Genomic DNA, 15,188 nt, shown 5'->3' with positions numbered 1-15,188 from the left:
TGCAGCAACAGCCTTATGTCATAACCACATAAGTGGAGAAAATGTCCAGTAGCAATGAGAGGATTTGCTGTTGCATTTAAGTGATGTTAACTATTATTTAACATTTAAACTTACTTTCTGATTTTTTTTTAATTTATTCAAAAACCCTGGTAAGGGATGTTTTTCTGTATGTGGAGCATCAGAAAAAGTTTTATGGTGGAGGTGATGCTTTAAAGTCACTGAGAAACTGCATGCATGCAGTTTGTTGTTTTGCTGCTAATACAGTAGCAGGTGCAGCTGCATATTTTTGCAATAAAAATGTTATGTTGTAATGGAATTCATGGATTAGTTTTTGTTTGCTTTGAACCCCAGAGCAGACGTCACACGCCAGACGGCATCAACACTGCATACTTTAGTATTTGTTCATTTATCATGAGTAATATCGACATCGCAATATTAAGCACTGTTATCGAATATCGCAGGTTTTCCTAATATCGTGCAGCCCCACTGGATTTTGAGTTTTTCTCCATTCCAAACAAAGGAAGGAGGGATGTAACTACTGTTTACCATCAGTGAGTGTGGGGGTGTCGCGTCTCCTGCAAGCTAATGCTGCAGCGCCAACATTTTGACGACGGCCGGCAAAAAGCTCCAGAGTTGTAGTGGTTGCAGTAACCAGATTTTACCACAGGAAGCTATTTTAAATTAATTTCTACATAATGCACCTTTAACCGTAGCTATGAGCTTGATCTCATGCATAACTTTGGGAGGTGATTTAAAACATTTAAGACAACACGTGTATGCTGCAGTAATACTGAGCCAGAGGCTAAGCAGCGATTTCTAATCAGACCTTATGCAGCGATGTGCGCTCCACCAGCTGGAAGGGGGCGGGGTCAATCTTGCAGGAGCTGAAGTCGACTTGCTCATCAAGCTGCTTCTCCTCCCACTCTGCAATCTGCAAATGACAAAGATTTAAAGGGTTGGTGATGATTTGCTGCAAAAAAAGAGGCTTGCAGCATTTTTATTCCTTCAGTAATGTTTACTGCAGAACTGCTGAGTTAACATAAATAAATTGCATCATTAAAGATGAAGCTTGAAGCGCTGAATCTTGTTGCCATGCTTGTTTTACTGAGACCATAACCCCCAAACTGAACAGTACAAACTGACAACAGATGATATAGAAGCAGTGATCAGAAGGCAAAGATGTAAAATATTTCAAACCACAGTCTGACAAATCTCTACAGAGACAATCTATGAAGCAGACAAATCAGTGAATGACACTATAAATCAAGAAAAAGCCACAGTGTGAGGCTGGTTGGTGAAAACAAGAAGCATGGCGTTGACAGAAGCCGTGCTTTGCTGGATGTAATAGAGGTGAACGATACGAGACTGAGTGAAAAAAGGCAGAAAGTGTGAGCAATGTGTTTCTGATTTAGAGGAAATGAGAGGTGCTGTTGATGAATGAAATGTAAATGATGCCATATCCAAAAATAAAAGACTCTGGGGTAATCCACCCATCAAGGTCCTGAAAGATCTGGAAAGCCAGACTTGTCTGTCACACAGTTGAAACTGAGACTTCAGTAAAACACCCAAAGTCTAGCAGGTTCAGCCCAGAACCAGCGCTCACACACCTGTAACAGAATGCATATCAAACAAACCAACTAGGTGAGTTTTCATCACTTTCCAAAAACCTTCCATTGATGGTGATAGAGACGCCTGAATCTGAAGAGTACATCGCCAGTAGCTGGACGTGTCACTGGGAGGGTGGTGTAATTTAGACATTTCTCTGAAATGACTTTTTCTCAGGAAGTTCATTACCAAAAGTTTCCCTAAACTTAAAAGTATAGATTATTTTTTATAATAATCAGTGTAGCGTGATAAATTGTCCATTTCTGACCCAAAGGGCCCTGCTCTGTTTTGCTCCGCTCAAAGCAGAACCAGAAGTTTCTGACACAGAACTAATCTGCATGAGATATTGCTCAAGGTCTCATGCTCTGCTCCTAAACTGTTTCTACCTTTCCAGCTCAAGAGAAGAATGAAGACGAAGGACTCTTTCTTTTAATAAATCAGAAGAACTCTATTTTTAATAAAGCTAATCAAACAAAGTGTTAGTCCAATAATAACCAATCTGTGAAATCACAATGTTATGATCAGTAGTTATAATAAGTAATATAACTTAAAATGTTTCCACTAGAGACTGATCACACGTAATGTTAAGTCACATGACACATTTCCTTTTTCTGATCCAATCAGAGCCTTCCAGATCTGACGCGAGTCATGTTTTGGTGGTGCTTGGTATATCTGTCCCATTTTGATTCGACTGTAAATCAAAACATCCAAATTATAAAACTATGCCCACGTCATCTTTAACTTCAGTTCAAGCGTTCTAGAGAAGTTGTCGGAGTGGCCAATCTGTAACTTTCCTCTTCAGCCGAAAGAACCTAACGACAAGCTGGACAGGAGGCGCTGATTCATCTCTCTTCACCTAAGGCTGACGTCAGCTCAAGCCATACTGGACTTATAACCACAAAGCTAAAAGCACAGGTTTCTTCCTGCTGTCATTTTAAAGGCAAAGACTGTTTTTATGTCTTTTTCTGAGTGAATTCGTGTTCACTGTGTATTACTCTTGTGTAACGGAGATAAAAGAATTTCTCCCAGAAGCTTACAGCTTACCCCGATTACCGGAAGTGATCAACCGGAAATCAATCCCGTAGCTTGACTAGCATTCAATTGCGACAGTCCTTATAAGCTTTTAAAACGGAAGAGCGCGCTGCGTCACGAACCGCACACGCTAATTTGTCCAAAAAATTAACACGAACGCGTCACGAACGTTTGGTTATTCGGACTGGTCAGTTCTACGAAAGAATTAGACCGCAAAGTCCTGTTTAGCTAACAGGCCCCGCTAGCTTAGAATGCCCAGCGGCTAATTTCTAGCTCTCGATTCGGCAATAGGGAGTCGCTATTCCGACAGCTGTCAATCGACCGACACAGCGAATCTGTGTCCTAAAATCCGCTACAACACTCTTGAGTTTTCATGCAGGCTGAACATGAAAATAGTCTCCTACACCTATCTCCTGCATTAGCTCCTGATAGAAAATAGACGGTGAAACTCTAGGATTTGAAAAGCCTGACAGAGCTACGTCACACAATATTCATGGACTCACAAATCTGGACTCACGACGAGGAATGGCTGCAGACAAAGTTCCCACTAGTAAAAGTTAACCATTAGCATTAGTGATGCACTGATATGAAGTGTTTGGGCCGATACTGATATCCAATATTTAGATCACTGTTATGGCCGATAACCGATATTTGCAGATACCGATATACCGACATTAATGTTTCTAAAATCAGCAGATATTGTATAGAATGAAAATTATTAAAGCTGAATTTACGTTATTATGTACACACAACACACATATTTATGGTTCTGAGATGGCTTCATTCACTTCACATGACTAAACAAATACACACCACCCCCTCTCCCTCTGAAACAGGCAAACAAATGGAGACAAGATGGAAAAAATATCGGTTGTTAATATTGGCCCAGTTTTATTTATTGAACCGATACGATATGTTAAAAAATGACTAACATCTGCCGATACCGATATTGATGCCAATTTATTGTCCATCCCTAATTGGCATGAGCAACTTTACCACATAGCAAAACTCATCCAGATGTGTGTTACTGTTCAATATAAAACAGTTGCTAATAAAACAGACTGTTATCCAGTCCAAGGCGTGATGTCCAAATATCAGGAAGTAAGACTCCAAATCCTGCAATCTGCTGGAGCTCTGTGCAGCAGCGGACTTGTCGGTGCTGAAGTAATCCATTTTGGATTTTTTTTGCCCTGAATAAGACGTGCAAGGCATTCATTCCTACCAGAGACCACTGCAAATGCATTGATTAAATGAGTTTCCCACACCTTTAACCTGAAAGTCATAAGTTACTTTGGGTTGTTCTGATGGTAAAACTGGTTTACTCTCATTGGCTGTAAAGTGTGTGTGTGTGTTACCTCTCTAAGGGTCATGTCATCTTCCACATCTCCATCATCCTGCAGATGAGAAGCAACAGAGGACCAGTGAGAACATAAAAGTTCAGATTATACACAAAGTAGAAAGAAGAAACCGATGAATGACACAAACACATGGTAAACAAACCGCAGCTAAACACCACCACTCAACAGGGTTGCATCTCAATTATAGTGTGATTTTCTACTGTATCTCCTTTAGTACATCTGTGCACAGAAAGCTAAGTGACAGAACTAGTCCACAGTGTTACATTACGCTGCTGTCTGGAGACAGATGGACACAAACGGGATGAGTGACTACAGAACATTTAATTGGTGCGGGGGAGGCGATGTGTGATACGTCAGAGCAGATGATCATCATAATGACAGATATGAAGCTCAGAGCTTGTAAGTGAAATCCTGGAGTCAAACCAGCACAGTACAGGTTTTTATTTTCACAGAGTCTAAAAGAAGCAGAGTCTGAGTGACCCTGAGGAAGATGGAGCCCCTGGCTTGTTGGTCCTTATTGCTGCGGTGGCTGACCTGTCTGTAACCGTAGCAACCACCACCACAGGGCAGGAAGAGGCGCCCTACTGTGGCGTTACGCAAGCAAAAGGTCAGACATGCCTCAGGTTTATGAGACTAAACAAACTCAGACACCCAAAAGCACTTTATCTCCACTGTATCAGCAATGACTCCGCTTGATGGGCAACACAGGAGCCAGAAGTCTTTTTCTGATGACCCAAAAGTATGTGTGTGTTTTGGCTAGAGTTAAGTTTCTAACTGACTCTAAATCCACAGTAAAATGGCACTCCCCTGTGCAAAAACAGATGTGGTCTGGACTGACGGACTCAATACAGACAAGATCTGCACGGCCATGTGACGTTGACTGTTTGCAGGGATGTAGACAGATGGCAGTGAAGCCAAAAAGCCAGTGAAGATGTTTTCTGAGGAGATTTTTAGCCAATGACTTTGACCTAAATCACAACCGACCAACGGACATAATGTAAGAGAGCGTAGGAGAAATGTTGAGGACTCGCTCAAAAGTTGTTGTAATAACACAAAAAGCAGCTCTGAGTCCACATATGAAGACATCTCTGACCTATAAGAGTCATTTATGAACCATCAACATGCATAGTAACTGAAATACTGTAGATATCAAACTAAATCACCACCTAGTGGCTGGTTGCAGAAAAAGCTTTAATTCCCACAAAAAAACAGTTTAGATCATTTTCTCTATGATGGTTTTATTAGTTGTGTCCTTGCTGTTGTATGTTTAAATATTCTATTTTTTAATTAAAGCTTAAAAACCTCTGAGCGCAGCTGAGTCGGCGGGACTTTCTGCCCCCATCCTGATTAATTCAGTTTAATCCGTTAAATGTTTAAACTGAAATAAATGGTGTTCTTTCTGTGTTGGCAGAATGAAAACAAGCTTCAGTTTAAAACTTCGGAAAGAAAGACACTTTTGTTTCTTTCAAACTGGTTTTCATAAACCAAATCCTCAGAGATGTTTGTAATCAGGTTCAGCAGCGGGAGATTCCTGATGTCACGGAGATCGTTATCCCTCTGCTTCGGTCACTTCATTTCCAGTGTAATGTTGCATACATTTGTAAAAGAAATACGGTGATCCCTCGTTTATCGCGGTAGATGCGCTCCAGACCTGGTCGCGATAGGTGAAAATCCACAAAGTAGGGACACCATATTTACAGTACAGTACTATATTGAATTATCGTATGACCACATTCTCTTTTTTGTGGGTAAAACTCAAGAAAATTTTTTTACTTGTTTTTTTTAATAGTTTTATTACAAAAAGTGTATTTTATGATGAAAATGATGAAAAAAAAACAGGAATTTCTTGATATTTCGCATAGAAAAATACCGCAAATCGGTGAAAAATACCGCAAATCGGCAAATTTCCCTTGAATAAGGCTCCAAAGAAAAAATCCGCGATAAACGAACCGCGAAGTAGCGAGGGATCCCTGTACAGTAAAATCTCTCTCACTCACCCACACACACACACACACACACACACACACACACACACACACACACACACACACACACACACACACACACACACACACACACACACACACACACATGTTTTGCCTATATATATTTGCAGACAACTTTACCTTAAAAATCCACTCAGCAAACCACATCAACATTAGGATCATGCTTCAACTAAATCAACCAAACTACATTTGAATAAAGGAGCTAAAAGAGTGCTTGTGTGTAAATACACATCACAGGTATGTTTCTTCATGCACATCTGCGCAGCGTTTCAAGACAGAAAAAAGGCGACAAAGTCAAGAGTCAGAGAAGCAAACAAGAACTGAGGAAAAAACAAGGCCAGGAGCAATCATAAATAAAGAATGGGGGTGTATGGGAGGAAATAATGAGAAAAACCAGTAAGGAGGGCGGGTAGAGACATTTCTGTGCAACAGGCTTCTGATGTCATTTATCCAGCATTAATATTTCATATCCTGAAGAGAACAATGCAGGAGAGGGGGTACTGCGGGCCACTGATAGATACAAAGAGAGGAGGAGGGTCTTAAAAAAGTTATGAAGAGCGACGTGAGGACACAGAAAAACAAAACAAGCCAATCATCATCCAGGAACCTCAGGAGGATGGAAGTATGAACTGATCTGTTCACTGTGGGGCATTAATCAGGAGAGAATATTGGCAAATGTGCACAATGACTCCTTAAAGACCCTACTTAGAATTTTTTATTTTACTCATTAAGACGTACACATGACCAGGGGTCTCATTTATCAAACATTGCGTAGAATCCTTCCTAAACCGTACTTAAGCTCAGCAAAAAAACTGTACTTACGCCAAGTAGGTTTATGATCTATCAAACATGGAGTATGCACAGCTGCACGCAATTTCCGCTTCATGAATCAGAAACTATCTAGAAAGGTTCTCAGCTGCATTTTAGTCACATTCCGCCCTCACCACGCCCACTTACTGCCATAAATAGTCAGTGGATCTCATGTATATACATAAGCCGGCTGTTGCAGCATTTCATCACTACTGCAGATCAAGGAAGCGCTATTTCACAAGCACAAATTCAGGTACTTATGGGCAGTGTTGGGAGTAACGAGTTATTAAGTAACGCGTTACAGTAAGTATGTTGTTATTGTGGTAACGTCCACGGTAACTAGTTAGTTTGCCGAAATCAGGAACGTGTTTATCATTGCTGGGATTTAAATAGGGTCGTTATTTGGTACTTTGTGTGCCAAACTACAGATCGCAGTTTCTGTGATGGACTTTTTAAAAAAAAAAAAAACTTTATTGAAAAGGGTTGTACACTGACCACCAACATGCCAGTAAACAAAGTTATGTTTCCGAAAAAGAAAAAAAAAGGTTGCGTATCCGTGGTGGATGTAAAAGCGCAGGTGAAGCTGTGACGTCACGCACGTAGGCTAGAACCACGGCGGCAGATAAAGACAATCGGGGAGCAGGATTTCTCTCGTGGAAGTATGTTCATTATTTTTCCTTTCTGTCGGTAAAAGACAAGAATATTGTGGTGAACTGTACTCTCTCTCTGTGAAGGTTAGAAAACTCCATCCACATCAAAGACCAGCAATTCTAATCTGATGAAACATCTTCAGAAACAGCACGCATCTACCAAGTTAGATGAAAAAGACCCCAAAAGTAACGTTGTTGTCGGTGACACTAGCTCTGCTGACGCTTCTCCAGCAAAACAACGAAAGCTTGATTTCACAAAGCCTGCTGCATAGTCTATCACCCAGCCACAGCTACACAGGCTGATTGCCAGGTATGTTGTGGAAGACATGAAACCTATTTCAACAGTTGAGTCCCATGCTTTCAGAGGACTGATTAGCCATATACCTGTGCGAGGAAGAGCCGGGCAGGCACCATGCAGAAAGACATTTTCCAGTTACCTAGACCAAGAACATGTCAAAATGGAGTCAGAGCCCAAAAATACATTTGGCGAGTTAGAACATGTCTCTGCAACAGCAGACATTTGGACTCGGCATAATAAAAGTTTTCTTGGTGTAACTGCTCATTGGATCAATCCACAAAACATGAAACGTGAGAAAGCAGCGCTGGCATGAAGGAGATTTATGGGTCGACACACATCTGACACCATTGCAAGTGAGCTGGACAACATTAACTCTTCTCATGGCCTGTCGTTTGAAATCACATCAACTGTAACAGATAATGCTCCAATTCTGTCAAGGCTTTTCAAGTGTACCGGCCACCACCTGAGTCTGATGATGAAGATGAGGAGGATGAGGTGACTTTTGTTTCCATTGGGGATGTGCTGCAGAGTGGTGCTGCTGCTGATGCTGACGACACAGTTTCTTTCCCTCCACATCAGAGATGTGCGTCGCACACAATGAATCTCATCTCTTGCACTGATGTGGAGAAGTGGCTATTGTCTGAAGCTGCAACGAAAACCATCTACAGGAGTTCCACCGCAAAATGTGCTGGGCTGTGGAACAAGGCCAGTCGTTCCACAATGGCTACTGAGACCGTGGACTTCATTATTGCAAGGAAGCCATTGGTACCTTGTACAACCAGGTGGAACTCGTTCTATGATGCTCTGGAGAGAATTTAAAAGATACCTTTGGTGGGGCTGAACACAATCTCATCCACACTACAATTGAAATGTTTCAATGAGAGGGAGCATCAGTGTATCAGAGAGTACTGTGCTGTTATGCAACCACTTACTGTGGCACTGGACATTCTTCAGGGAGAAGACCATTGTTTTTACGGCACACTCCTACCCACACTGGAATCACTGATGACCAAGACTCTGGGGGAAAAAATGGCCTACAAATCCTTGTTGGGCTACCAGATGCAGTTGTCAAGGTAAGAGATGGTATTTTCTTTTGTGTTTACCTTTAAAAGGACATTCTACCCCTAAGTAAACTTGTGTCTGTTGTTATATTCCTCAGAGTTAAATAAGAGGAAAAAAAAAGCATTTTGTAAACAGCCTAGTCATTCTCCTGATCTGGCAGCAGTCAGTTAGCTTTTATTTAGGATAAAACAAGTTAATGGGAAAAACAAAATGCTAGTTTCCTCTCACACTGTTTTATGCTAAACTAAAGCAAAATGACTGCTGTCAGATCAGGAGAATGACTGGGCTGTTTACAAAATGCTTTCTTTTTCTCTTATCTATCTCCGGGGAATAGATACATTTTACTTTGGGGTGGAAAATCCCTTTAATGAAATTAACCCAATTGCCTTTTATATTGTGCCGTTAGTGTTGTGGGTGTATAAAGGCTATGCACGATTGATCAATAAATAAATGATGACAAATAATAAAATATATACAACATGTAGTACAATACATGTTATTTACAAAATAAAATACATTCTATATAAAACTACAGCATGGTGTTAATGTTTAATTCATTTATTGTTGAAACAATGCATACTTTCTCATGCAATAATGTTTTTTGCACTCTTGCTGTGTCATTATTACAGGCAGTCAAGACAAGGTTTGCACATGTTCTTGGAAGTGAAGATGCTCTCTTGGCCGCTGTGACACTAACGAAATTCAAGCTTCGTTGGTTACATGACCAGGCACGGAAGGACCTCGCAAAGGCACGTCTGCTGGCAGAGTGTCGAAAACTTCTCCCCAAACACGATCAAACCAAAGAGGAACTGTCATGGTCTGCGTCTCCCTCATGTATCTCCTTGTGTGCTCCATTCCCCTTTAAGAATCCCCGTATGTGTCTCTTTGTGTTCCCCATGTGTCCCCTGGTCTTCAGCCCTCCAATGTATCCCTCCCAGGTCCTGTGTTCCTTTGGTCTCCCGCAGTCACCCCTCTGCAGTTTTTTATAGGTTCAGCTTCCAAGAGGCACCAGTCCAGTCAGCGCCAGTTCCAGCGGTGGTCCAGGAGGCTCCGCCCCCGGGCCGGCCTGTCCAAGAGGCTCCACCCCTGGGTCTGCCTGTCCAGTTGTCAACGCCCAGTCCGGCAGCACCAGCCAAGGAAGCGGTCCAGTCTGCAGCGGCTCCGCCTCCACTCCAGAAGCCGGCGGCTCCTCCTGCAGCGGCTCTGCCTCCACTCTAGAAGTCGACGGTTCAGAAGTCGACGGCGATCGATGCCTCGTGTCCCGAAGTCGACGCCTCTTCCAGTCCGACGTCTCCCCCTCCAGTCCAGAGGTCTACGTCTCCCCCTCCAGTCCAGAGGTCTACGTCTCCCCCTCCAGTCCAGAAGTCTACGTCTCCCCCTCCAGTCCAGAAGTCTACGTCTCCCCCTCCAGTCAAGAGGTCTACGTCTCCCTCTCCAGTCCAGAGGTCTACGTCGCCCCCTCCAGTCCAGAGATCTACGTCGCCCCCTCCAGTCCAGAGGTCTACGTCTCCCCCTCCAGTCCAGAGGTCTACGTCCCCTCGGCCTCGTCCAGAATCATCGCTGCAATCCCCTCCAGCTGAGTCCCCTCTTTGGTCGTCAGAGTTCCCTCTTCAGCCTCCTCCTAAGTCCCCTCTATGTCGCCCTCCTCTGACGTCCCCTCTACGTCACCCTCCTCTGAAGTCCCCTCTTCGTCGTCCTCCTCTGAAGTCCCCTCTTTGTTGTCCTCCTCTGAAGTCCCCTCTTTGTCGTCCTCCTTCAGGGTCCCCATTCCTGTCTCCTGTTCTCTGGTTCCCCGTCGTCGGCCTCCCAGAGTCCCCTGTTCCCTGGATCCCCGCCGCCGGCCTCTCAGAGTCCCCTGTTCCCTGGTTCCCCGTCGCTGGCCTCCCAGAGTCTCCTGTTCCCTGGTTCCCCGTCGCCGGCCTCCCAGAGTCTCCTGTTCCCTGGTTCCCCGTCGCCGGCCTCCCAGAGTCTCCTGTTCCCTGGTTCCACGTCGCCGGCCTCCCAGAGTTCCCTGTTCCCTGGCTCCCCATCTCCGGCCTCCCAAAGTCCCCGGTCCCTCCTCGCCCGCCCTTGTGGGTTGTTTTCTGTTTGGTCCCTCCTCTCCCACCCTGTGGTTTCTCGTGTCCTGTTTTGTCTTGTCTTTTGTGGTGTTTTGTTCGTGTTTTGGCATCTGGTATCCGCCCCTTGGGGGGGTGGGGGGGGGGGGGGGGGGGGGCTGTCATGGTCTGCGTCTGTGTCTCCCTCATGTCTCACTCTCCTTGTGTGCTCCATTCCCCTCTAAGAATCCCCTTATGTGTCTCTTTGTGTTCCTCATGTGTCCCCTGGTCTTCAGCCCTTCAGATTATCCCTCCCAGGTCCTGTGTTCCTTTGGTCTCCCCCAGTCACCCCTCTGCAGTTTTTTATAGGTTCAGCTTTTCATTTTATTAGTCTCTTTAGTGTGTTTTCCCACAGGTTTTTGTAGTTTTCCTCCCCCTTAGAATATTAGTTATTTTTGCTGGCTTTTCTTGTCTTTAGGTTTTTTCTCTTAGGTCATGTTAGTTTCCTCCCTGATTAGTTAATGCTTTCACTTGGTTTCTCTCCCCACAGACTTGCAGCCTGTCTCCCATCATGCCCCAGTCTCTGTCTGTTGTTGGGTCATTGTCTTGTGTCACCTTTGTCTCGTTCCCCTCTCTAGTCTTGGATCTTCGGTTTGGATATTCTAGGTTTTTGTTATTTGGGACTTTTGAATGTTTTTTTTTTTTTGGCTCTCTGCCTTTTTTGGACTTATTGTTAAATAAAAGGATTTTTGACTTTATTGCTCCACCAAGCGTCATCTGGTTTTTCTGCATCTTTGGGTCCTAACCTCCTCTTGGCTCCCCATCGTGACAGGAACAAGCTGTCTGATCGCAAGTTTGAGAAGCTTCTCCTCATGAGGTACAATTGTTGGCTTGAGGGAACAAATGTGGACTAGCACTGATATGATGACGTGTTTCCTCCAATGGTGCACTAAAAGGTGAAGCAGGTTAATATTTCCAAGTGAAACATAGACCACTGAAGCTCAAAATCCACAATTATTTCAGCAGTTGTTTAATTTATTTACATGGCCTGACTGCAGGAAATATTTTGTTTAAACATTGACTGTTTATTATTTATTTAGTTTCTCTTACTGAGGCTGAAAATACTTTAAATTTGCCCATCATTACTGAAGATGAGGTCTCCAGCTGGTGCAGTTCAGCTGTTTTCCGTTACGTTTACAAAGAATGGATAAACCTCAATGTGTTTATGTTGAATAATTTTTGCACTGTTACTGATATAGTTCCTAAGTGGTCTGATGAGCAATTTAATGTTGGCACTGCTAAAAGTATACTTTCTACCCATTTCAATGGCAAAAATAAAGATACCTATCAAGGTTTCAACATACAGTATGTCATGTTTTGTGTGATCCACTGCTTTTTTGTAGTAATAGCCTACTAGGTACAATGATTAGATTTATAGCACTGTGCGGCATCAACCACAAAATTATGTGTTTGCATTTGTAGAGGGTTAAACCAATAGAAATAGATTAAAACAGATGGATAAAAAGTGACACATAAAACAAACATTTTCCTTTCTAATTTAGTTTCATTCATTTCATCATTCACTTGCACTCACAGTACTACACTGCCATTTTATGTTCAGACCACTAGGTGGCGGAGTGAACTTGTGGCAGGATAGGGCTAACAAGTAAGCAAGCCAGAAGACCAGCAACCTTGCAGGCTATCCAGTTAAGGAACTGAAACATTTTAATAAGAAAAATCATAATAAAAACAGTTACTTTCCCTAGTAACTATTTACTTAAAAACTAACGAGTAACTTAAAGTAACTCAGTTACTCTTGAAAGAAGTAACTAGTAATGTAACTACGTTACTAATTTAAAGTAACTTTCCCAACACTGCTTGTGGGTGAGGTGGAGAAATTAAAGGAAGTGCTTTTGCAAAACAAATAAGAGAAAATCCACGGAGTGGCACAGCGTTGCTGAAGCCGTCAATGTTGTGAATTCTTCAGAGAGATCTGTGGCGGATATAAAAAAATGGTCCAATCGGAATTCGATCCCCAGACTCCCAGGTGAAAGTCACGTGCGCTAACCAGTCAGCCAAACGGAGATCTCCCTTGTCCAAGTAGCCAGGGCGCATGATCAATCGGGTCACAGTGACAGGACACACAATGTCACAGATGCTGATATTCTGCATTCCATATTCTGCGCTTCAGGCTGTGTGTGAGTGTGCGTGCATGTGTGTGTGTGTGAGTGTGTGTGCGTGTGGGGGGTCTTGTTCTGTGTGAAAACGAAGCAGTACAAGTGATAATGCTGCAGGATTTCATAATTGTATCCTTCTCAGCAGCAGCACTGCAGGTGCTCTCCGTGTACAAAATGGGCATAAGCCAGGTCCTTAGTCAACTTAAAAGTTTCGCACATTTTTCTGCTAAGTTTTCTTTCAAGAATCCCAAAGTTTGCGTGGAAAGTTGCTTACGCAGTTTTCCAACCCCGTTTTGTGCGTAAGCAAGCTTGATAAATGAGACCCCAGGTCTGTAACGGGTTAAAACTGTTAAAGTTCAACCTGGAGTATAAAACAAACTTACAACAGATACCATCATGTCATGAATTAAAAAAAAAAACAAGGGTGTGAAAAACAAAACAAAGAACTCCATCTCAGAATCGTGTGTGTGTGTGTGTGTGTGTGTGTGTGTGTGTGTGTGTGTGTGTTTTAGTGGCTCAATAAAGGAACTCTAACATCACTATGACACAAATCTGGTGGCTTTTAAACATTTTCTGAACTGTGACCCTCAATGCCCCTCCCCCCGGCTCATTTGTTTCTGCCCTTGTTGCATTTTAGTACTAAACCAGCATATCTCAATACGGTGTTGTCACTGACTGAAGTCAGCAAAACCGCCACAATTTGCATAAAACACACTCAGCAAGCCAGCTCTGTAACTAATTTCATTATTTTCTTTTGGTTCCTTAAGGCGAGTCTAACTCTGGACAGCATGACGAGTGTTAAACACCCAAATAAGAATAAATCATAGATGAAAAGAGAAAAAACTGCACATTAGAAGATGTACTGTGGTGCTGAGGCTTAACAGAAATCAGTGCAGGATTGAAGAACATAAGAATGTCAGTGTTTGAGATGTCAACACAAACGTAAAGGATAACTTAACAGCTACATAGTTTTACACATGAGCCTAAAGCGATGGGATGTCACCGCTGAGCTGCTGAATGATTTAACACGTGTACAGACTTCCATACCGACACTTCATTGCCTTGAGTCTAAAACGTTAATGGTTCTGTCAGTGTTAGTTCCAAACAAATAGCTTCATTTTTGTTTCTCAGTTTGTGTTAGGATGGCAGTGGCTGAATAAGGACAGTGGTTTTCCACAGAGGTTTGGTCCCAGGCCCCAGGAGGCCATGTGTATCCTTGGGCGAGATACTGAACCCTGAAAGTTGCCACTGTACAAACAGCAGCCCACTGCTCCTTGGGGGTGGATCAGATACCCACACCTACTTTTGCCTGTTTTAGGAGAAAACATGTCTCAGATAGCTTGAACATGTTCTATGTTATTAAGGTCCTTTGACTCATGCAAAGAAGCTGAGAGCCCTTGAGATGAACATCTGAAGATGTTTAAGAAACTTTCCTGTTTACAACAGCCACAGCCTGCAGAGATGCTGGCTTAAGTTCACCTACTGAGACTAAACACAGGTTGGGTTGTGCTACAATCTCAGCAGATTGTCTTTGCTGCTTACTACTGGACGGTAACAAAAATGTTGTAAGGAAACAAATGTGCTCACCCCAGAGAAACTCTTTAGACCAGATGGAGGCTCCTAGTGATGAAATGGTGTGTTGAGTAGAAAACAGCACAACTGACTTACAACAAATGCATACATGTCAATGCAACTGGACAGATTAAATGCTTAACACTGTTTGATTTAATATTTTGGTTGTCAGATTGCGTGCCATGCAAAGTTGAGTGATCTGGTTTGGTGGAATCATTTGACTTAACTCAAAATCACAGGTTTGGGTCACAAACTGACATGCACTGATGCTTGAGTAACTGAAGAAGACATGCTGGTTTATAGTGCTTGTTTTGTTGAGACATTTTGCAAAACCTATCTTGGGTCATCATTACAGCAGAGTTCGTGCTGGAACACTCGTTTGGATCTGATTGTAATGTCAAGACAACATTCAGGTCTGCATGCTCTGATTGACCTTTACTTCCTCTCCACCTCTGCTGAATGATGATGCGCAAAAACATTTCCTAAATCTGTTAAAACTGATCAAATTAATCATTTTAGGTCACTCCAGAAACAGGGCGGGGCCAGCTCTTGCAGGTGCTCACTGATTGGACACCTCTGGTA

General features: G+C 42.9%; 1 protein-coding gene across 10 annotated transcripts in view; it reads right to left on the bottom strand.

The window, feature by feature from the left end:
* clcn2c (chloride channel 2c) overlaps positions 1 to 15,188 on the bottom strand; it is a 360,814-nt gene that overhangs the window by 22,151 nt on the left and 323,475 nt on the right. For 5 of the 10 annotated variants that reach the window (XM_070543366.1, XM_070543362.1, XM_070543364.1 and 2 more), the window contains 3 exons: positions 14,622 to 14,654; positions 3,993 to 4,031; positions 827 to 931 (listed from right to left, as the gene is read on the bottom strand). In XM_070543366.1, coding sequence (XP_070399467.1) covers positions 827 to 931; positions 3,993 to 4,031; positions 14,622 to 14,654 — 177 coding nt within the window. The remainder of the gene's footprint in view (positions 1 to 826; positions 932 to 3,992; positions 4,032 to 14,621; positions 14,655 to 15,188) is intronic. The other 5 variants (XM_070543363.1, XM_070543369.1, XM_070543367.1 and 2 more) reach the window with 1 other exon arrangement.

The sequence above is a fragment of the Nothobranchius furzeri genome, chromosome 13 (assembly GCF_043380555.1).
Source record: "Nothobranchius furzeri strain GRZ-AD chromosome 13, NfurGRZ-RIMD1, whole genome shotgun sequence".
Classification (NCBI taxonomy): Eukaryota; Metazoa; Chordata; class Actinopteri; order Cyprinodontiformes; family Nothobranchiidae; genus Nothobranchius; species Nothobranchius furzeri.
The sequence above is the reverse complement of the archived record's forward strand: the minus strand, read 5'-3'. Positions and strand labels throughout refer to the sequence as shown.